At 40.5% G+C, this 22,438-nt stretch overlaps 2 protein-coding genes across 2 annotated transcripts; one reads left to right on the top strand and one right to left on the bottom strand.

Moving 5' to 3' along the window:
• Positions 1-19,953: 19,953 nt before the first annotated feature.
• On the bottom strand, positions 19,954-20,649 carry LOC139193049 (subtilisin-like protease SBT1.7). Its single transcript, XM_070816006.1, has one exon. The coding sequence runs from the start codon at positions 20,647-20,649 to the stop codon at positions 19,954-19,956; it is 696 nt and encodes a 231-aa protein (XP_070672107.1).
• A 99-nt stretch (positions 20,650-20,748) lies between these two features.
• On the top strand, positions 20,749-21,153 carry LOC139193048 (uncharacterized). The gene has a single exon (XM_070816005.1). The coding sequence runs from the start codon at positions 20,749-20,751 to the stop codon at positions 21,151-21,153; it is 405 nt and encodes a 134-aa protein (XP_070672106.1).
• The last annotated feature ends 1,285 nt before the right edge of the window (positions 21,154-22,438 follow it).

The following is a 22,438-nucleotide window of genomic DNA, read 5'->3' as shown; positions in this document are numbered from 1 at the left end:
AAGAGATTTGATAAAGAGACTTTCTTAAGCAGGTATTTTTTCAAAATTTGATATGAAATCAGGCTTTTAGCAAATTCAAATACATGAATCTGATAAATACAAAACAACTTTTGTAACTCCTTTTGGGCATTATGAATGGAATGTAATGTCTTTCGGCCTTAAAAATGCACCAAGTGAATTTCAAAATATTATGAATGAGATTTTTAATCAACATAGCTATTTTTTCGATTGTTTACATTGATGATGTGCTTATTTATTCAAAGTCAATAGACGAACATTGGAAACATCTGCATTTGTTTGCTAAATCATTAAGTCCAATGGATTAGTTGTATCTGCTTCTAAGATGAAACTGTTTCAGACTAATGTCAGATTTTTAGGATATAATATCCATCAGTCTACCATCCAACCTATAAATCGAGTCATTCAATTTGTTGATAAATTCCCAGATCAGATTACTGATAAAACTCAGCTTCAAAGATTCCTTAGATCATTAAATTATGTTTCAGAATTCTATCATCATCTTTGTCAGCAGTGTAAACCATTGTTTGATCGTCTTAACGATAATCCTCCAGCATGGTCTATACTTTTATTGTCAAATAGATTAAAACTCATATTAAGACATTGCCTTGTCTTGGCATTCCAACTCCCAAGTCTTTTAAAATAGTTGAAACTGATGCATCTGATGCAGGTTATGGAGGTATCCTCAAGCAAAAAATTTCTTCTGAATCTCCTGAACAAATTGTTCGTTTCCATTCAGAAGTTTGGAATCCTGCATAAACTAATTATAGTACTATTAAGAAAGAGATACTATCTATTGTATTATGCATTAGCAAATTTCAAGATGATTTATTAAATCAAAAGTTTTTAGTCCGTGTTGATTGCAAATCTGTAAAACATGTTTTACAAAAAGATGTTCAAAACATTGCATCCATACTGATTTTTGCACGATGGCAAGGCATATTAAGTATTTTTGATTTTGAAATTGAATACATTAAAGGCAGCCATAATTGCATTCCAGATTTTTTAACAAGAGAATTTATGCAGGGGAAGAATGCCAGGAAACAACAATAGCCATATATATATATGGCAAAGGTATGCAAATGGCTTAATTTCGTATGGATTGTGATTTCCTTTGGGATTGGGCATGCACTTGGCTTCCACAGAAAGAAAGGAATTTCAAAACTTTATCCTTGGCAAGTATCTTTCAAATTCGAATTAAACGAGTGCTCAATTTCATTAGTTGTGTTGTGGAGGATTAAAAATGGAGGTAAGGTTTGGGTGGTCTGCTGAGTCGCTGACTCTGCTGATAGGAGCATTTTTATGCGACTTAATTGGCTTGTTCTCGTGCGTTTGCGTTGTGTTTCCTTAGTTATTTTAGTGTTTAAAGCCATTTTCATTTGTTTGTAGGTCTTAATAACAACCTTGGCAAGAAAAGTGCATTTTGGTGCATTTTGGATCAATATTGGGCTGAAATAGATTGCATGCATGAGGATGGACGTTTTGGGCATATGTGTGTGCAAGTGTGTGTGTGCAATTGCAAGGATAAACAATGACAACTCATACACATGCAAACACATGGCAAGAGAGGAGAAAACACATGTAAAGACACCCACATGCAAAGTGAAAACAAAACTCACGGCAAAGGAGAAGGAATTGTGTGTGTTTTGTGGTTGAAATGATGAAGCATGTGTGTGTAAATGTAAAGAGGAAACATGCCAACACACACCCACACAAGCTGCACATGCAAAGGAAATGGAGTGGTTCTCTCTCAAGCCTATAAATACCACCTTCCATATTCATCAAAAACATAACAGATTTTATCCTTGCCTTAGCCGCACCCCTCCATCACCATTCTCTCCAAATTCAGCCAAAAATCACCCCTAGCCACACCACCCATCAACCCTAAACCTTTCCATACCATTCCCCATCCATTCTACACCATAAAAACCACCCAAAACCTGTCCAAAACCTCTAGTGCCGCAGCTTGCAAGGAAGGAGAAAGAAGAAGAAACCTGGTGCCGTGCCTAAGCCTAAGCCTTGGAAGTGTTGGAGCGTATCTAGGTGTTTTCTATCTTTGTTTTTAATGTCTAAATTTATGCATCTTTTCTTTGTGAGTATGAGGAACTAAACCCCTCTTAGTTAGGGGGTGATTCGAAACTATGTTCATGCTTGCAATATGATTTGATTACATCCAGTTGTGATTCATAAGTTGTGAATTCAATTTACTTATCTGTTCGTATAAAAATTGATTTGTGTATGTTGGTTGAGAGTGCACGCTTAATTTTCATGCATGAATTTGACGCTAGAATATAAGGGAGTTTCACCTAATCGTTATGAACTTATATTCACAAGTAGTGAAGGTTGCTAGTCACAATCACGTTAAGTAAATTCTTGGCATAAGTTTCATGCAAATCATAGTAACGAGTGTCTCGTCAATGCTTATGTTTTTCATAGAACTTAATGATTCTTGCTTGTATCTCTATTATCCAATTCATGTAGGGAACTTGTAGGGAATGTTTTGGGTTGTCGTATGCAATCATCCAACCCAATAACTTGTGGAAAAATTGAGGGTTAATTAGTGCAATTCACGGTTAATTTGGGGCGTTGAGTATTCATAGCTTATCGAAAAGCAACTGGAAATCGTTTTGTATGCAAGTGTGACATGTGTGGAGAAGAACCTCCTAGCTAGCCTTCCATCCATAAGTTTCATTCAAATTCATTTACAATCTGTTTTGTTTTACAAAGTTTGTTTTGTTTTCAAATTCGTCAAGAACCAATCTCCCATTTATTTCGAAGTGTTAGATTAGTTAGTAATCACTTTAGTTTGTGTTTTTAAGTGTTTTAATTCATTAGAAAACCAAAATTCGTACAAGTTTGTGTTAGAGTCCCAAAACTACCCAGAAAGTGTTTTTAAGGAAGTTTTGAGTCTTTGGTTGCTGTTTTGAATCTTTTTGTTTATCTTAGTATTTTAAAGTATAGTTTTGCATTCTTTGAGTCTAGTTTAGTGTTTTAAACTTTGTTTTGACGTTTTCAAGTTAGTTTCCAAGTGATTTAGCAATCCCTCCTAATCCCCGGCCTAGAACGATCCCTACTTACATACTTTACTACAATTGATAAAAAAAAGGTTTAATTTGTGTGCTTATATATTTCGCATCAAATTTTTGGCGCCGTTGTCGGGGATTAGCAACTTTGCTAATCCCCCGTTGTTTCTTTTTCATGTCTTTTGTTTTAGTTACTGACTTTATTTCTATTTGTGTTGTTTATTTTACTTTTGATATTTGATTTAGTTTTCTTTCTTTGATTTTAGGTACTAGAGAAATAAGACATGGATTTTTCTAGCATTCAAGCTCAATTGGCAAATCTTACTTCTTAAATGTCGCAGTATGCCGAAAGGACCACAATGCAAAGTGTCCCTACATTTGGTGCGTCTTATAGGCAAGGATATCAAGCCAATCAATGCCCACAAAGAGATTAGAGTGATCTTTCAAACTCTATGTGGTGGGAAGCTCAACAAGTTCAACATGAAGGATATTGGCAGCCATATGAGGAGTTCTATTCAGGACCTATGCAGCCACCACAACCTCATATACAATATGCCCAATCAAACTCAGATTCGTCAATAGATTACAATCAAATTCTTAATGAATTAAACTCTTTGGTGCAGGGCTCACAACAAAAAAAACATCTGCCGCCATCGGAGGAGTTCTATCACTGGCCATATGAACCGTCACAGTCACCACAACAATCTGCCCAATTCAATTCAGGTACGTCTTTGGATGATGATATGTTTAATAAGTTACTCATCTCTTTGAACCAGAAAGTAGAAAATCAAAACACAGAGATGCAAAATCAAGCCAAGAAGACGAGTGAATTGGAGAAGCGATCTGGGCAGATTATGGAGTTCATGGCACAAATTCAAGAGCAAAGTGAACTCCCCAACTCAACTATTGAAAATTCGAAGGAAGATTTTGAAATCCATGATGCTATCACTGTGGGGAGTGCCATGGAGGTTGGAGTTGAACCAAGGGCGTCCAAACAAATCCAAGGGGAGGACGAACAACTGCTAATTGAAGAGGATGAAGAAGACACACCCACGACAAGGGTAGAACAACCTTTGCCACATCCTCCTAGAGTCCCTATGTCGTCCAACTTAGGTAAGTTGGTTCCAAATTCAATTCTTTCTTACCCCATTCCACCAAATGTCCCTTTTCCTCGCAGGTTTTTTATTCCCAAGGAAGAAGAGAGTGAAAAAGACATCGTGGAAACCCTTCCCAAGGTGCAAAGTGATATCCCAATTCTTGGTACACCAAAACAAGTTCCAGATTGTGTTGAACTCCCTGAAGAGAATTGTACACCAAGAAAAATGATTCAAGAGAAGGAAGTGGCTGGGGAGTATCTAGAATTCATCAAAGAACATGTACTTGAGACAACCATCCCCAAAGAAGTTGAATTTGATGACACAGGACAAATCATTGCCCTACTGCCCACTCTGGCCGAGAGCAAGCCTAGTGAAATTATTGAATATGCTGCTACTTTCGAGTCCTCATTGCAGCACAGTGGTGAGCCACCTCCTCAAATTCCGATTCCCATTTCAATTAATAGGTTGTTATCTTTTTTGGCGCAGGTGCCAAATCGAATCCAAATTGGTGGGAGAATTTACACGGACTTTAGGAAGCTCAATGCCATAATCAGAAAGGATCACTATCCCCCTCCATTCGTAGATCCAATGCATGGAAGTTTTGAGGACCATGTCGTGGAGGATGTACTCGTGTTCTTGTCGCAACACACAGGTAAGCTACCTCCTCAAATTTCAAGTTCGTTTTATACTAACATGTTGTTGAGTTCATTGATCCAGGCACCCATTTTAGAATTTAAACCATTGCCGGATCACTTCAAGTATCACCTTCCGTTCAAGGATCAATTCCCTGCATGCCATGGAGTTCAATAGAGCCTTAAAGGAGTATCGTCCGGCTGCACGACGTTAAAGCAAGCGCTTCTTGGAAGGCAACCCATGTATTCAAATAAGGAAGATCTATGAATCGCTTCACAATCGGTTTTGCGTTTCTAAAAACCTTCCATTTACTACGTTTTTTTTTTTTTTTTACCTTGTTTATCATTTTTAGTTGTTGCTTGTCTGATTTCTTTTGGTGTGGATTTTTGGTAAACAAGATACTTTTTCATTGATTTTTGTAGAAAAGGAACATTAAGCAGAAAATTACAAGATTGAGCCTTCACAAAGGCTGCTTAGGAAAAGTCTCAGTAGTCGGCGGAGCCACAAAAGGAGGAGGCAGCGGAGGTTGATCATTTGGAGCTTCAGAACGTGGTACAGCCCCAAAAGACGAAGGCAGATGTTGTTGGAACAAACCCACAAACCTCTGATGATCAAGTAAGATCTGACCATCAGATTCCTACATCTGGTCAATTTTCCTCTTCATGTTTGTGGCATAGTTGTGTGCAAGCTTGTGCAACTGTTTATTCTCATGCTTGAGCCCTTTAATCTCCTGTTTGAGACTCACCACCTCAGCCGCCAACGATTCAACTTGACGGGTTCGAGCAAATAGACGTTGGGCCATGTTGGACACAGAACCCGCACACTGCACACTAAGAGCCAGAGACTCCTTAACAGCCAACTCATCAGACCGTCTGGAAAGCAGTCTGTTATCTTTAGGAGTGACAAGGTTCCGAGCCACCACCGCAGCGGTCATGTCATTCTTCATCACCGAATCCCCAACGGTAAGAGGACCAGTAGGGGATATGAATGATGGGTGCCATATGTTGTCTGGAGAAGGCGAAGCTGCCTCTTCACCAAGGTTCAAGTCAAATCGATGGTCGGAAGGGCCAGACATTTTCAGAGGTGTTAAAGAAATAGGAGATCGGACAAGTCAAGATCGTAGAAGTGAAAAACGGGAGTTTTTACAAGCAGAAATTCAAGTGTGCTTTGAACGTCCTGCATACCTCTATAAAAAACAGCACGCGATGGGATTTCAGAGATCGAAGAGGCGAGCTCAGAAATCGAAGAGGCCAACTCAAAAATCAAAGAAGCGCTAGCTTTCTCAAAAGCTGGGCTTGTCCGCACTTGTCACATGCAACCTCTGCACTCGATGGGATTTCAGAGATCGAAGAGGCGCTAGCTTTCTCAAAAGTTGGGCTTGCTCACAAACCACCGATTCCAGATATTGAAGAGTGTTAGCTTTCCCAGCCTCGTCCGCACCCGTCACACGCAAACTCAGCTTTGCGGAAATCACGGGCAGTTTGTCGAAGCGCCGATTCCAACCATCTGTCTCTCTCAGCCTCGTCAGCTTTGAGGAAATCACTGGCAATCTGTCGACAATTTCTGTTGAAATAGAAAACACGTGAAGTTTACTGTTCAATCATCCAACGGTTGCCGACAGGAGTGAAAGAACAGTACCGGTTATTATTTCCTATAAATGTCGACTTTCACCCTCCATGGCAAGGCAGACATACATAACCTTCCGTCATCTCCGAGAATGCCTTTCCAACAAACCCTCTCGAGTCACTCAGTGTTCCTTATTCCTTGGGGTACCTCTGCAAACAACCCATCCAAAGCAAAAGTATTTCATATCATGAAGGTTGAAAGCAAGAGTATCTCATATCATGCATTCTCCATGTCCTTTTCCTTGTCTTTGTTCTAACCTGCAGGACATGGAGAAATTGCTCTCGAGTACTCGTCTTCCACTGTTGATGTACTTCCAAAGAAGCTGCCACATATACCTGAAGAACAGATAAGGCAAGCGAAAATGATACCAGCAGCATGTGGAGACAACGTGCAGAAGAAACAAGCAGAGAAGAATGCAGCTTGCACAATCAACCTAGCATAAGGAGTCTGAGTTGAAGAACTAGAGAAGCTGCCACATCTGCTTGGAGAACAAATAAGGAATTGAGCCTGCACAATCAACTCGAGAGTAGAATGAGTCTGAGTTGAAGAACTCAAGAAGCTTCAACAACATCGCCAAAGAGCGAAGCTTCGCCGTACAATTCCAATCCAGCTCAAGATCAAAGCTGTGGAAAGGCAACAAGATCATCTACCTCCATAACCAGATTTACGTTCTTAAACTCTACTCTGTCTAATTTTTACTTTGCCATATTTGTCATGTTTATTCGTTGTTTGTTTGTGTGAGTTTATGCTTGAAACATTGAGGACAATGTTTGATTTAAGTGTGGGGGGTAACCATTGTTTTGCATGAAGTTCTTTGCATGAAATTCGTAGGAATTTATCACCCATTACTTCTAGTGTTGTTCCTTGGTGTTTTAAGTGTTTTTAAGCTATTTTGGAGTGTTTTAGTGTGTTTTGACATAAAATTCCGAAAATATCATAAAAATTTGATATAAATTGTTTTGAAAAGCCTAAAAAGAGTGTTTTGAGTCGTTTTTGTGTGTTTGTGTCTTAGGGTACCTTCCAACACAATGATGAGGATTCGATTTGTAATTGCATGGCTGTTAAAAAGAGTTATAAACATGGATGAAAGTTTGATTTACTCTTTGGTGCATGCTTGGTTGTGGTTTAAATTTATGAATTCACATGCAATCATAAAAGAAAAATTAGTTTTGTAACATGCTTGAAGGAAGGAACTCAAAATTAACGCTACAACCTTGTGAGACTTGAGCCTAAACGTTATTTGGAGAGTTGATAATCTGTGCATTATTGTTTTCTAAGTCGTTGCATGATCTCATTATTCTTTGCTTGGTTACTACTTAGAAGGCGTTTCATCATTTAGTTCCAAATGCTAGAACTCATGCCTATTTCATTCAAAGCATGTTATTGATTTGCATAACACATATTCAAGATGAAGTTGTCTAGTGAGCCAAAAGCCAAAAAAAAAATCATATCCCATTCATTATATGTTTAAGTTTAACCCCGTTGAGCCTTGTTTAGCCTACGTTCTTTGTTAAACCACACCATCTCCACCTAGCCTAGATTAGGACCATCCATACCCTTGTTCTTAAAGCATAGTAAAGCATGATTCAAATTGAATTCCTTTTGATTAATGTATGGCAGAAACCAAGTGTGGGGGAAGTGTTTCTCATGTGAGTTAGTGTGCCATAGGCATGGGTAGAAAAGAAAAATTCGTGAAAAGAAAAAAAAAAGAGTGGAAAAGATGTAAAAAAGAGTTCTAAAGTATTGTTGGTTGAAGAAAGGGTCCAAAACTTTGAATTCGGCCCTAAGTATTGCTTGAATCTTCCCTTCGTGATTAAAAGTTGATTTCTGCAATCTAAGTGAATTCTAAGTTTCAATTTCATTACTTTGCTTGCTATTGCTTTAAGAACGTTTGTTATCCCTATCCTTCATTTGTTATCCAACACCCCAAGCCCCGTTACAACCTTTGACTTCGATCTTGAGTGTTATGTGTTTCAATTTGTGGAGTTTGAATTTGGTATGAGCATATGGTGTCATTGGTTCTCGCATCTGAGTAGTAGCATTCCATTCATGAGATCATATCTAAACATGCTTATTAACTCCAGAAATTGCGTTCTTTGTGATACATATATTTGAGTGTTCGTTTTCATATCTACATCAATCTTCTCACATATGACTAGTATAGGGGGTGTAGTTAGAAAATCTAAGTGAAAATTGAGTGCACACTTTGTAAGGAATTGAGTAAATTCTCCAAGGCATGTTACTACATCAAAAACATTGTTTTAATCGATTAATTGTGAACTAGTACGTGGTGACTATGATTAAGTACGTGCTTAAGTGTGAAGATGACTCAAATCTGTGGGGATAATGATTTTAACATGTCATGTGCATTGGAAATCACGGAGGCAATTGTTGGAAGGCTTAGGTTGTGTTTTATTTGTTTTGTTTCGTTTTATTTCTTTGTTTTGCTCGAGGACTAGCAAAAGCTAAGTGTGGGGGAATTTGATAGGAGCATTTTTATACGACTTAATTGGCTTGTTCTCGTGCGTTTGCGTTGTGTTTCCTTAGTTATTTTAGTGTTTAAAGCCATTTTCATTTGTTTGTAGGTCTTAATAACAACCTTGGCAAGAAAAGTGCATTTTGGTGCATTTTGGATCAATATTGGGCTGAAATGGATTGCATGCATGAGGATGGACGTTTTGGGCATATGTGTGTGCAAGTGTGTGTGTGCAATTGCAAGGATAAACAATGACAACTCATACACATGCAAACACATGGCAAGAGAGGGAGAAAACACATGCAAAGACACCCACATGCAAAGTGAAAACAAAACTCACAGCAAAGGAGAAGGAATTGTGTGTGTTTTGTGGTTGAAATGATGAAGCATGTGTGTGTAAATGTAAAGAGGAAACATGCCAACACACACCCACACAAGCTGCACATGCAAAGGAAATGGAGTGGTTCTCTCTCAAGCCTATAAATACCACCTTCCATATTCATCAAAAACATAACAGATTTTATCCTTGCCTTAGCCGCACCCCTTCATCACCATTCTCTCCAAATTCAGCCAAAAATCACCCCTAGCCACACCACCCATCAACCCTAAACCTTTCCATACCATTCCCCATCCATTCTACACCATAAAAACCACCCAAAACCTGTCCAAAACCTCTAGTGCCGCAGCTTGCAAGGAAGGAGAAAGAAGAAGAAACCTGGTGCCGTGCCTAAGCCCAAGCCTTGGGAGTGTTGGAGCGTTTCTAGGTGTTTTCTATCTTTGATTTTAATGTCTAAATTTATGCATCTTTGCTTTGTGAGTATGAGGAACTAAACCCCTCTTAGTTAGGGGGTGATTCGAAACTATGTTCATGCTTGCAATATGATTTGATTACATCCAGCTGTGATTCATAAGTTGTGAATTCAATTTACTTATCCGTTCGTATAAAAACTGATTTGTGTATGTTGGTTGAGAGTGCACGCTTAATTTTCATGCATGAATTTGACGCTAGAATATAAGGGAGTTGCACCTAATCGTTATGAACTTATATTCACAAGTAGTGAAGGTTGCTAGTCACAATCACGTTAAGTAAATTCTTGGCATAAGTTTCATGCAAATCATAGTAACGAGTGCCTCGTCAATGCTTATGTTTTTCATAGAACTTAATGATTCTTGCTTGTATCTCTATTATGCAATTCATGTAGGGAACTTGTAGGGAATGTTTTGGGTTGTCGTATGCAATCATCCAACCCAATAACTTGTGGAAAAACTGAGGGTTAATTAGTGCAATTCACGGTTAATTTGGGGCGTTGAGTATTCATAGCTTATCGAAAAGCAACTGGAAATCGTTTTGTATGCAAGTGTGACATGTGTGGAGAAGAACCTCCTAGCTAGCCTTCCATCCATAAGTTTCATTCAAATTCATTTACAATCTGTTTTGTTTTACAAAGTTTGTTTTGTTTTCAAATTCATCAAGAACCAATCTCCCATTTATTTCAAAGTGTTAGATTAGTTAGTAATCACTTTAGTTTATGTTTTTAAGTGTTTTAATTCATTAGAAAACCAAAATTCGTACAAGTTTGTGTTAGAGTCCCAAAACTGCCCAGAAAGTGTTTTTAAGGCAGTTTTGAGTCTTTGGTTGCTGTTTTGAATCTTTTTGTTTATCTTAGTATTTTAAAGTATAGTTTTGCATTCTTTGAGTCTAGTTTAGTGTTTTAAACTTTGTTTTGACGTTTTCAAGTCAGTTTCCAAGTGATTTAGCAATCCCTCATAATCCCCGGCCTAGAACGATCCCTACTTACATACTTTACTACAATTGATAAAAAGAGGGTTTAATTTGTGTGCTTATATATTTCGCATCATCTGCTCTCTTGATATTTGGGTGGATCTTCCATCTACTTAATTAGTTTGTTTTGACATGTGATTAGGTTATTGTGTGTTTTTGTTTTTCTTGTTTGTAATGTAAACTAGGTCTGGGTTGGGGGTTTGATGCTTCTATTTGGTTTAACTATGATAGACAATGAGACACCGTGAACTGTTCTTTCAAATTTTTATCTGACCTACATGCACCTATCTAAACTATTGTCTGTGCAGTCAGGTTTGTTGTGGGATTTGAGAATGAAAACCTAGAATTAGATTAGGTTTTGTTTGAGGAAGCAATGTCAAAATTATTGGCTTTTTTTTTTTTTGGACAAAGATCTCGTTTTTACCTTTTTCGGATGGTAAATATTTCTCTATTCATGAAGTGTGAATTAAACCCATGGTTAAATTGAAATTGAGATACTGATGCAAGTTCATCCCTTCTGAATCAATTATAAGTAACTGACATCAAACGAACTTTAGTTGTTATGCCTTTAAGTTCCTTTTATTTGCTTTTAAGCATTGTGAAACAATGTGAATTATTGTAGGGTAGTGCTATCCACACACGCATCTTTACTTTTCACATATTCCTCTCAATGTTTTGTCATCGGATTCAATGAATTGAAGAAGATCAATGGTAAAAAATTAACAAGAGTGTGTGTAGATAAAAATGAGTGTGAATAGCACTATCCCTATTATAAGCCATCTTAAGTTCATTGCGTAGTAAAGCCTTTTAAGTTCCTCTTGTTGACTAAGCTGCAATGTTGTGTGACGTTAGGCATCATATGAAAGATAAAAGCAGAACCGAACTCCAAACCACTGGAAAAAAAAAAAAAACCCAATTGAAACTAAACCAAACTGAACAAAACTCTAGTAAAAATCATACCGAACCGAACAGTACTTTTGTTTCAGTTTTCGATTTTGTCACAACACCAAACCAATTGAAATCAATCCCAACCCTAGTGGAGATCGTTTTGGCTTTAATCGAATTTTGAGGTATTTTTGTTCTTGAAACAACTGCGGAGAGTGTTCTTGAATGGTGTAATTTGGATTTTTCTTCTTTTACAAGTAAATTAATCCACAGCCCAAGTTGCTTGTCTCACTAGTAGGAAAAATTATTGGCACGACAAAGAAAAATCCATTGCGCAAGGGTGTTTTGTGCAACGATAAGAGAGCTTCCATCGTGCAAGGTTGGTGAAATTTGCACGACGAAGACCTTTGTCACGCAAGAGAGTTTGCACGACGAAAAAAGGGACTACGGGGGATTTTTTTTTGGGCTCGAAATAAATGCGCAAAGAATATTTTTTTTGGAAAACTTTGCTTGACAAAGACTTCGTTGCACAAAGATCCTTCAATTTTTTGGGCAGAGTGTTCAAAGCATGGGAATTAAAGGAACACTTGCGCGACGAAGACTTCGTCGCACAAGTTGTTGTCAATTTTGAATTAGACAATTCAGTGCGTGTGAATCAAAAGAATCTGGATTGGAATTAGTATGGGTCTTTGCACGTTCGTCACGCAAAGGCCTTAACTTTCCTATAAATATTCGCTTCTGCTCTCCTTATTCTTCACATTTCTGTTCTCCTTATTCTTCACAATTCTGTTCATGCTGGGATGAAGGATAAAAACAAGGATGCGAGCGTGCCCGCCGCCAACCCAAATGATCCAAGACAGCTATTTAAGTTTGCGCATGCGATTGCTGTAGACATGGGGAATAATTGTCCTACTACTAAGTGGTGTTCTTGGAAAAATGTGCCTGAGAATGTGAAGAAGGCGGTGATGGATGAATTATTAGTAAGTATACTGTTCATGGATCAATAATTAATTTTTTGAAATTTTTTGTTATATATTAGAATTAATTATTTGCATATATGTGTAACAGTACTCTTGATGATGATACGAACGAACAGTTGATGAAATTGATGGATGATGCATTTGAGGGAGGTTCCAATCGATGGTGTTATGAAGTCTTGCGGAATGGACCAGTACCATCGAAATAATAGTTTTAAATTTATGTTTTGGATGACAATATTTAAATTTAAGGTTTTTATTTATAGGTTATGTATTTGGACTTACTTAGGTTTTAATTCCTGTTTGGTTATTTGAATAAATGAATGGAATATAATATTAATTTATTTAAGGTATTAATTGAATGAAATATAAGGTATTAATTGATTGGAATATAATATCAATTTATTTAAGGTAGTAAATATTTTTAGAATACATATTATAACTAAAAATTTATTTGTAATTATGAAGTTTACGTAAACTTCATAATTACAACGGATTAGTTTCATCGCTACAACTGTGAACACGAAAAATTCCTGAAACGAAAAGAGACAAGAACGACGTGCACAAACAAATATTTGTATTTTGATGATTTTGGGTTACAATCTCTCTCTATTTTGATCCTCTGATTCAATCTCCGTAAGGTGTTGATTTGTGGATGTTTCGTTGATCCAAGGGCCGTTAAGGCTTAATCTTGGATGAACTGTTGGAAGTTTCTTCAAGGGGCCGTGGGCTTGATCTTTGAAGGTGGATTTGAGCGGATCTTCAAGGAGCCGTTGGGGCTTGATCTTGAGGATGAGTGTTTCTTCAAGGGCCGTTGAGGCCTGATCTTGAATAACGGTGATGAGTGGATCTTCAAGGGCTTTTGGGCTTGATCTTGAATAACAGTGATGAATGGATGAACACTTTCTTCAAGAGCCGTCGGGGCTTGATCTTGGATTGGTGGATGATTGTTGATCCAAAGAGCCGTTGGGGCTTGATCTTGGAAGAACGATGAACGAAGAACGAATAGAGCTTTCTTCAAGGGTCGTCGGGGCTTGATCTTGAAAGAACGATGAACGAAGAACGAAGAACACTTTCTTCAAGGGCCGTCGGGGCTTGATCTTGAATTGGTGGATGATTGTTTATCCAAAGGGCCGTTGGGGCTTGATCTTGGAAGAACAGTTGGACGAAGAACGAAGCACACTTTCTTCAAGGGCCGTCGGGGCTTGATCTTGAAAAAACGATGAACGTGAAGGAAAATTTTTGTCCTAGCTAAGAACAAGTAAGAACATTTGAATACATATGCATACTATTAACTCATTAATATAGGCATGCATTCAAAACAATTCATAAAACCCATGACTTTCAAAGCCTAGTATATGGTGAACCAATAAACTGTTTAACAACATTAAAGAGAAGTAAAGATTTAGAGTTTCTTTACCCTTGAAGCTCATCCTTGTTTACACAAGGGATTCACCCAAGTGGAGGGCCTTCAAGTCACCTCCAAGCTCCTTGAATATTCCTTGTGATTTTTCCTCCTTTTAGTGCTCCTTTGTTTCTTTGAGGATTTGAGGATTTGTTCTCCAAAAACACCAAAAGTTTGATGTCTCTAAGTCTCCACACCAAGGATGAAGTGTGAAGATGAAATGGATGAATTAGAGAATAGAAGATTGCTAGCTAAATCCCCTCTAAGTGGCCAGCCTCTTTAGAGAAAATGAGAGGGAAAGTGTTTCACCTCATTTCACCAAGAAAAAACCCTTAAATGAAAATGAAGCTATAAAGTTGTTTATATACTTCATTATAAGTGAGTGGCAAACTTGTAATTAATCCAAGTTTGCCCATCCACCCTAATGGCCGGCCATATGTTGTTGTTGGGCTTATTGCCCATTTTGTTTTAGTTGTCATACAACTTAAACATAATGGGCCTTGTGGACCAAAACACTTTTGGGCCCCGAAACCCAAAACCAACTTAAAAGCCCAATACGAACCTTTCGTAAAATTAATTAACTAATTAATTAATCTTGACCATCCTTCAATTAAACCATTTAATTGCTTATCCATTTCATTTAATTTCTTCACTATCGCCCTTACTCGGTGTACGATCCATTAGGTTCCAATTAGCGAGGCAGTGGGCGATTGTTACTCTTAACGATCGATTGTGAATTGAAACCACATTTCAATTCTCCCTTTTATGATTAGTGTTGCCTAATCATTAGGGCTTCCACAAACCATGAGTGACACCTAGCAGTATGTCATGGTTACCCAAGCTAAGTAGAAGTGGTTGGAGAACCTATCCAGTTACAACTACAATGCAATACGGTCCTTCTCTAATACAATACTCCTAATCACATTGTTTGAATGATAGTTTGTTTCATGTCTACTATCCAATGCGATACTTCTCTATATGATTCCCTTGAATATGATTTGGAACAAACTTCCTAAGTCATATTCATTTGCTTTGGCCAAAGACTTTAGAATCATATCTTAGAGTATTCTCCTTCCACCATGGAAGGTTAGAGATCCCTTGTTGTGCATTCATATGCCTACATGACTAGATAGCTTGACCCCAACAATGCCGTGGACACTCTGATGGAATGCCGTTTGACATGATCAAAGATCAAGGACCTAACCATTAGACATCTATGATGCCTCAGGTCAAAGGACTACTTTGCATATTGCAACTTTAGAGTTCATACATGACATGTATGTTAGAACTCAATTTTGATCGTTGTTCAGTGTACTCGATTACTCTTTCGAGCACCTATGTGTTTGTCTTAGTGTCCAACACCAAATGACTTGAGACTAGTCATACTCACGCTTGAGTCAACATAACACATACTAACCTTAGCGGATTGTCAATGCCCAATTGGCAATCCTATGGCTAGGAACGTTTTAGGAATGAACATAAGAGAATGGTCTCGATAATCTAACTCAATTAGATCACTTGTCTCTTAGATCAAATACATCCCTTGGATTCACTTATTACTTAAACACATGATACAATAAATAGTGATTAACAATAAGCTTTGCCCTTCATATAAAAGTTTAATACATTAAGTATTCCAAAAAGCTATTACATCAAATGAGTGGCTTTGTGGGCATACTTCCAACAGAACGAAGAACGAAGAACACTTTCTTCAAGGGCCGTCGGGGCTTGATCTTGAATTGGTGGATGATTGTTGATCCAAAGGGCCGTTGGGGCTTGATCTTAGGATGAACGATGAACGAAGAACGAAGAGAGCTTTCTTGATTCTTCGGGAACCTGGATGCTTGAGAGCTTCGGAGTTTCAGAGCTTCAGAGCTTCAAGAATTTTGCATAATGATTTTGGTTCTCCTCCTCAAATGAATGAAATGGGCTTGTATTTATAGAATTTTCCAAGGCCTAATTTTGAATATAATATCCCAGATGAAATAAGTCGTTTCTGCCAGGTGTTGACACGTGTCCTATTTGATGACTTTTCCAACTCATTTCAATTTTCGTTGAGTCACACGCTACGTGTAAAATTTATGTAATACATGAGCGTTGACACTTTGATTTATCGGTCAACATTTATTTACCGAAATTTCGATGTCTACAAATGCCCCCACTTCAAGGCACGTCGTATACATGTGCTTGTCACGTGTAGGAGATGCGTTTTGAAGTCCCTTATTGTAGATGTCGATCCAAGGGCCATTCGAGGCTTGATCTTGAATTGGGCTTGAGATTTCTTCAAGGGCCGTTTGAGCCGTTTGAGGCTTGATCTTGAATTGGGCTTGAGATTTCTTCAAGGCCCGTTGAGGCTTGTTCTTGAATTTTTGTTTGAAATTTCTTCAAGGGTCGTTGAGGCTTGTTCTTGAACTTTTGTTTAAATTTCTTCAAGGGCCATCGAGGCTTGATCTTGAAGGTTGAAATTGGACCACAAGGAGCTTCATGTGGTAGATAATCCTTGGCTTTGGTAGTGGATGAATCGGCACGTATTTTGTTGCACTTGTTGACTTTCCACAGCTTATTCTTGAACTGGTTTTGATTCAAGGGTGATAGACACTTGATCTTGAATCGGACGTATGATTTCCTCAAGGGCCGTCGAGGCTTGATTTTGAATTGGGCTTAAGATTTCTTCAAGGGCCGTTGAGGCTTGATTCTTGAAGGTTGACTCGAACACATAGCAAGCGGGCACGAGGTGAAGGTGACGACTTGTTGCTTTGTTCAATCTTTCTAATTCACACCTGAGCAGTTTGGTCAACGGTATGATCATCAAGATTGATGGGCTATTCTTCCAGTTGGTGACTTGATCTTTAAGGATTTGATTCAAGGGTGGTGAATCGGCACGTGCAACCCACAATGCCTAGTAAGTCGACCCAAGAATTTGAGGGTCAAAACGAGTTCACCGTCCAGAGTGATTGCAACCCTGATGATATGAGATACTTTTGATTTTGAAGAAGTAGCAGATGACTCAGCACGTGCTTTGTTGCACTTGTCTCCACATGCTTCAAGGTATCATTTTCATTTCCTTTATCTGTTCCTCAGGCAAATGCGGCATCTTCTCGAGTTCTTCATCTCAGACTCTTTCTGCTGAGTTGACTCTGCATGCTGCATTCTTCTCTGCTTGTTTCTTCAGGCAGATGTGGCAGCTTCTCGAGTTCCTCAGTTCGGACTCCTTCTGCTGAGTTGACTGTGCAGACCGCATTCTTCTCTGCTTGTTTCTTTTGCACGTTGTCTCCACATGCTGCAAGGTATCATTTTCACTTGCCTTATCTGTTCTTCAGGCAGATGTGGCAGCTTCTTTGGAAGTACAGCAGCAGTGGGAGACGAGTACTCGAGAGCAGTGCTAGGTAGGCAATCAGGGAAGGGTTCCAAGCAGTCGGTTCCTTACCCGAGTTTGAGTGGAGGTTCCGGCATATTGTTTTCTTTATCCTTGTCTTTGTAAGTAAGAACAAGGACAAAGGAAAGGACAGGGAGAACGCATGATATGAGATACTCTTGCTTTCTACCCTGGTGATATGAGATACTTTTGCTTTGGAGTCATTGGCTTGCAGAGATACCCCAAGGAATAAGGAACACTGGGTGACTCGAGAGGCTTTGTTGGGAAGGCATTCTCGGAGATGAAGAAATGTTCTGTATGTCTGCCTTGCTATGTAGGGTGAAGGTGGACAGTTATAGGAAGTTCTTTAATACCTGTAGAGGTACTATTCTTTCACTCGTGTCGGCAACCAATGCGTGATTGATCAGTATGGCTTCACGTGCTTTCTTCTTTATCAGAAATCTTCGACAAATTGTCCGTAATTTCCACCAAGCTGAGTGTGCATGTGACAGGTGTTGACGAGGCTGAAAAAGACTGGCGCCTCTTCGATATCTGGGATCGGCGCTTCGACAAATTACATGTGATTTCCGCAAAGCTGAGTTTGCGTGTGAAGGGTACTGACGCATCTGGAAAAGCAAGATGCCTCTCCGATTTCTGAGCTTGCCTCTTCGATTTATGAGCTCCGTCGAGCACAGAGGTTGCATGTGACAAGTGAGAACAAGTCTGGAAAGGAAGATTGGCCCGTGGTTTCCGAGCGAGCCCAGCTTTTGAGAAAGCTAGCACCTCTTCGATTTTTGAATTGGCCTCTTCGAATTCAGAGCTCGCCTCTTCGATCTCTGAAATCCCGTCGAGTGCTGATTTTTTATAGAGGCACGCTGTTCGTTTCAAAGCACCTTTGAATTTTCGCTTGTGAAAACTCCCTTCTTGCACTTCTAAGATCTTGATTTGTCCGATCTCTTCTTTCTTCAACACTTTGAAAATGTCTGGACCCTCCGACCGTCGTTTTGACTTGAATCTTGGTGAAGAGGCAGTCCCGCCTTCTCCAGACAACATATGGCGCCCATCCTTCATATCCCCTAGTGGTCCTCTTACCGTTGGGGATTCGGTGGTGAAGAATGATATGACCGCTGCGGTGGTGGCCCAAAACCTTGTCACTCCCAGAGATAACAGACTACTTTCCAAACGGTCTGATGAGTTGGTTGTTAAGGATTCTCTGGCTCTCAGTGTGCAGTGTGCAGGTTCTGTGTCTAATATGGCCCAACGCCTATTTGCTCGAACCTGTCAACTTGAATCATTGGCGGCGGAAGTGATGAGTCTCAAACAGGAGATTAGAGTGCTCAAGCAGGAGAATAAACAGTTGCATAAGCTTGTACATAGCTATGCGACAAACATGAAGAGGAAGATTAACCAGATGCAGGAATCTGATGGTCAGATTTTACTTGATCATCAGAGGTTTGTGGGTTTGTTCCAGCAGCATTTGCCTTCGTCTTCTGGGGCTATACCGCGAAATGAAGCCTCAAATGATCAACCTTCGGTGCCTCCTTCTCCTGGGGTTCCGCCGAGTACTGAGGCGCCACCTGATCATCCTTGAAGATCCCCTCCTGTAAATTTGATTTGACTTTTTTTTTTTTTAAGTGGTGCAATCCGCACCATCATTTTTTTATATATTTATATTTATTTTTATTTTTTTTTTATTTTTTTTTTTTTTTTTTTGCTTTCTGTGGTGCTCACACCACCACCACCAACAAGATGATGGCCACTATAATCATACCGCACCATATACACACACCCACCTTTTTTTCTTTTTGCTGGCACATGGTGCCAGATGCACCATCCCTTTATATATATATTATTATATTTTTTATTTATTATTGTTTTTCTTTGCACATGGTGCCTGATGCACCCTTTTTTTTTTTTTCACGTGGTGGCAGCACCACTTTTCTCCACCATCCCTTTTTTATTATATATTTTTCTGTATAAATTTAGGTGATGGGTAGAGGATGAGAAGACAAAGCCGACGGGTTCTGCAAGGAGGAGGAGAACGGCGCCGGAGACGAGGAGGCGATTCACCATTGGTGGAATCAGCACGGCTTTGACGGTGATAATTTGATGAGCAGTTGCAGTCCTCCGCACCCGGGTCCGACGAGCTTGCTGCATTGGAGCGGAAGTGATCCTCGAGTTCCCGTCACTGGAGGGTAAAGTTGGCAACTTCGGAAGCGTGGGTCTTGAGGTGGTTAAAAGACTTATGGAGCTCCAACGTTATGTGAAGGTCGTCTCTGCCGATGGTGAATGCATCTGGGAAGATGGGCCCGTCCAGGCTTCCGTTGCTGTACCAGCTCCTATTTCCGCGCTCATAGTCGACTGGGTAATCCCGGGCATGACCCACATGTACTTCTTTTTGGAGAAGGCAACGGGGAAGATGCTGTTGATGACGGTGCTGGTGTCTATGGGAAGTTTGATGGCTGGTCGAATTGGTGGGCGACGAGGAAGCTGGCCTGGTGGACGCGGGCGTTGCAGCGACAGGTATGTGGAGGCCAACTTGCTCCGGGTGTGCGCACCATGTGCAACAGGCGGGGTTTGGTGGAGTGAGGCAGCAGAGAGCGGCACAAAGACCGGCGGATTTAGAGATGTCTTGGAGGGCATGACGAACGGAAATAGCAGCGTGGATGCCATTGCTAAGCAACTGAGTTGGACCGCGTCGAAACCATGCATGGCTGTCCGATTGAGGAGGAAGGAGGAGAGGAGCTTGGATGGATCTGGTCCAACCGTAGAGACGGCTTGAAGGATCTGAGCGCCGGGGAGGGGGGAGAGTACAGCAAGCGAGGGGAGAGTACAGCAAGCGAGGTGTCACTAGCAAAAATGATCCACGATCGTTGCATGTACACCCCTAACATCCGGATCTGACCGGCACTGTATGCTTGACTGAAAGTCAGTGATTGTGGCTCAACCAATATCTTCACTGATGGCGCCTGTGAAGTTATCGTGACCTTGTATGTTCCTGGGGTACCCACATTGGTCAGTGTCCTTGTGTATTTTACAGTTGTTGAGGCACCTGTTCCACCTCCTCTGCCAGAAGATGTTTCTAGGGGAACAACAAAAGACGGGTAGTTGAAATCTCCAAACCTGTATTTCTTGCTTGTATCGCAAGTGAAGTCTCTGTGAGTGGTTAGTTTGATCTCAGTTGAGCTATAATTCAAGGCGCAGAGGAAGCTGAAGTAGTCCTCGACCGCATTATCATAAACAAGGCCAGGGTCGAGGGCTGCCATCGGATCCACATGCCCAGCACCACAATCAAACGGCGTTGCAGGATTTCCAGATGCTACATCTATGATGGTTTCTCCAGTTTTGTATGCTGTGTAGGATGTAGTCATGAGGGGGCAGCATAGAGGCGGAGGTGAAACTCGACGGAGCAGAACTCGCACTGTCCATCACCGTCGCAGGCGTCGCAATCATGTGAGAAGCGCATGCTCATGGCCCGGTCGGAGGTGAAGTGCTACTGCTACGGTTTGACGGAGGAGTGCACGCCGGCATACGTAGCGACGGTGAAGGAGAGGCACCAGGACCGGTGGATTTGCAGGCTCTGCGCTGAGGCGATCAAGGACGAGAACTCGAGGTCGTCGAGGAAGATCAGCACGGAGGAGGCAATGAAGCGGCACGTCAGCTTCTGCGAGGAGTTCCGGATGTCGAGTCCTCCGGTGAAGCCAACGGAATATCTTATATCCGCGATGAAGCAACTGTTGCGGCGGACTAAGGATTCGCAGAGGAGGGAGAGACTAGGTGGCTGCCGGCCGGGGATGGTGAGGTCAAAGAGCTGCTTTGCGACGGTGGGGAAGAACGTGGATGATGAGCAAAACCCAAGCTTCAGCAACCATTGAGTTTTAACGGCTTTAACCCTCGAAGTTCAAGAACGGTGCTACCCTCCACGTCACCTATGTCACGTCGAACTGGATGTTGCAAAGACGGCGGATGATCGGTCGAGGAGAAGGCAAAACGGTGAAGTTGTCGTCGTTCACCTGGTGTTTGATGGACTCCAGCACCCCTTTTTTTTTGTTAACAGCGAGCCCTGGACCAGTTGGGGCTCTGACATCGTTTCCGGGTCGTGGTGCAGCAACAGCAGGGGCGGACGAGCTAGAAGGTTCGAATTCGGGTGAGGAACGAATCGTGGAGTTTTGTCGTCCTCCATAACCTCTGCTTTAGTATCGAGGCTGTCTTCGTCGAGCGACATGATAGTCGACGGAAAGGGCTTGCAGAGTAGTCGGGGGAAGACTCCGCGGAAAAGGCGGCGATGGCGTTCTCGAGAAGGGGAGTTGCGGATGAACTCGGAAATGAAGACGAGGGAGTGGGTTTGCAGATCTAAATCCTCCAGGCCGAGAGGAGATGGGTAACGTCGATATTGGAGGTTCGAGTCGCTGAGTTGGGCCGAAAGGAGATGGGAGATCGGTCCTGGGTATGATGCTGAATTTGGACAATAGGCTTGGGCCTGGTCACTGCCACCTGGGTTTGGATTACCTCCTTTTGATGGGCTGGCTGCTGATGCACATACATACATACATATATATATACATATATATATATATATGTGTGTGTGTGTGTGTGTGTGTGTGTATATGTATGTAAAAGAAATCTTCTTTTTTTTTTTTTTTTAAATTTTTTTTTAATTTTTTTTTTCTTTTTTTTTTTATTTTTTGTAAACAAGTAATAACATATGTATTCCTTTTTTTTCTTTTTCTGTTTAGATACATAAAACATATGTATTTTTTTTTAATAAAACATTTATTCTTTTTTATTTTGATGTGACTAAACTCGAAAAATTGAACATTTGAGCTGCCTACGTACTCCTCCAAAGAAGAGATCAAGTCGTAACGTAGTTCAAATACATACATATTTTTTTTGGTATTTTCTTTTTGTGCCGTTTGCAGTTTTAACTCATGCTGGCAAGAAGTGTTGGTTGTCGCCTTTTATGCTCATGCGGACCAGGAGTTTTGATGTCGCCTTTTATGCTCGTGCGGATCAGGAGCGTTGTGCCATGCAGTTTAGGCTCGTGCAGGCGAGGAGCCTAGTGTCCTACAGTTTAGGCTCGTGCGGACAAGGAGCTTTGGTTCGTGCAGTTTAGGCTCGTGCGAACAAGGAGCATTGGTTCGTCAAGCGATCTGAGAGAGT

Source organism: Malus domestica, chromosome 16 (genome assembly GCF_042453785.1).
Source record: "Malus domestica chromosome 16, GDT2T_hap1".
Lineage (NCBI taxonomy): Eukaryota > Viridiplantae > Streptophyta > Magnoliopsida > Rosales > Rosaceae > Malus > Malus domestica.
This window is presented reverse-complemented; position numbering and strand designations above follow the sequence as displayed.

What these genes read in the sequence shown, in the direction of transcription:
- LOC139193049 (XM_070816006.1), bottom strand. Translation starts at nt 20,649, where the DNA reads ATGACTACATCCTACACAGCATACAAAACTGGAGAAACCATCATAGAT.
- LOC139193048 (XM_070816005.1), top strand. Translation starts at nt 20,749, where the DNA reads ATGGCCCGGTCGGAGGTGAAGTGCTACTGCTACGGTTTGACGGAGGAG.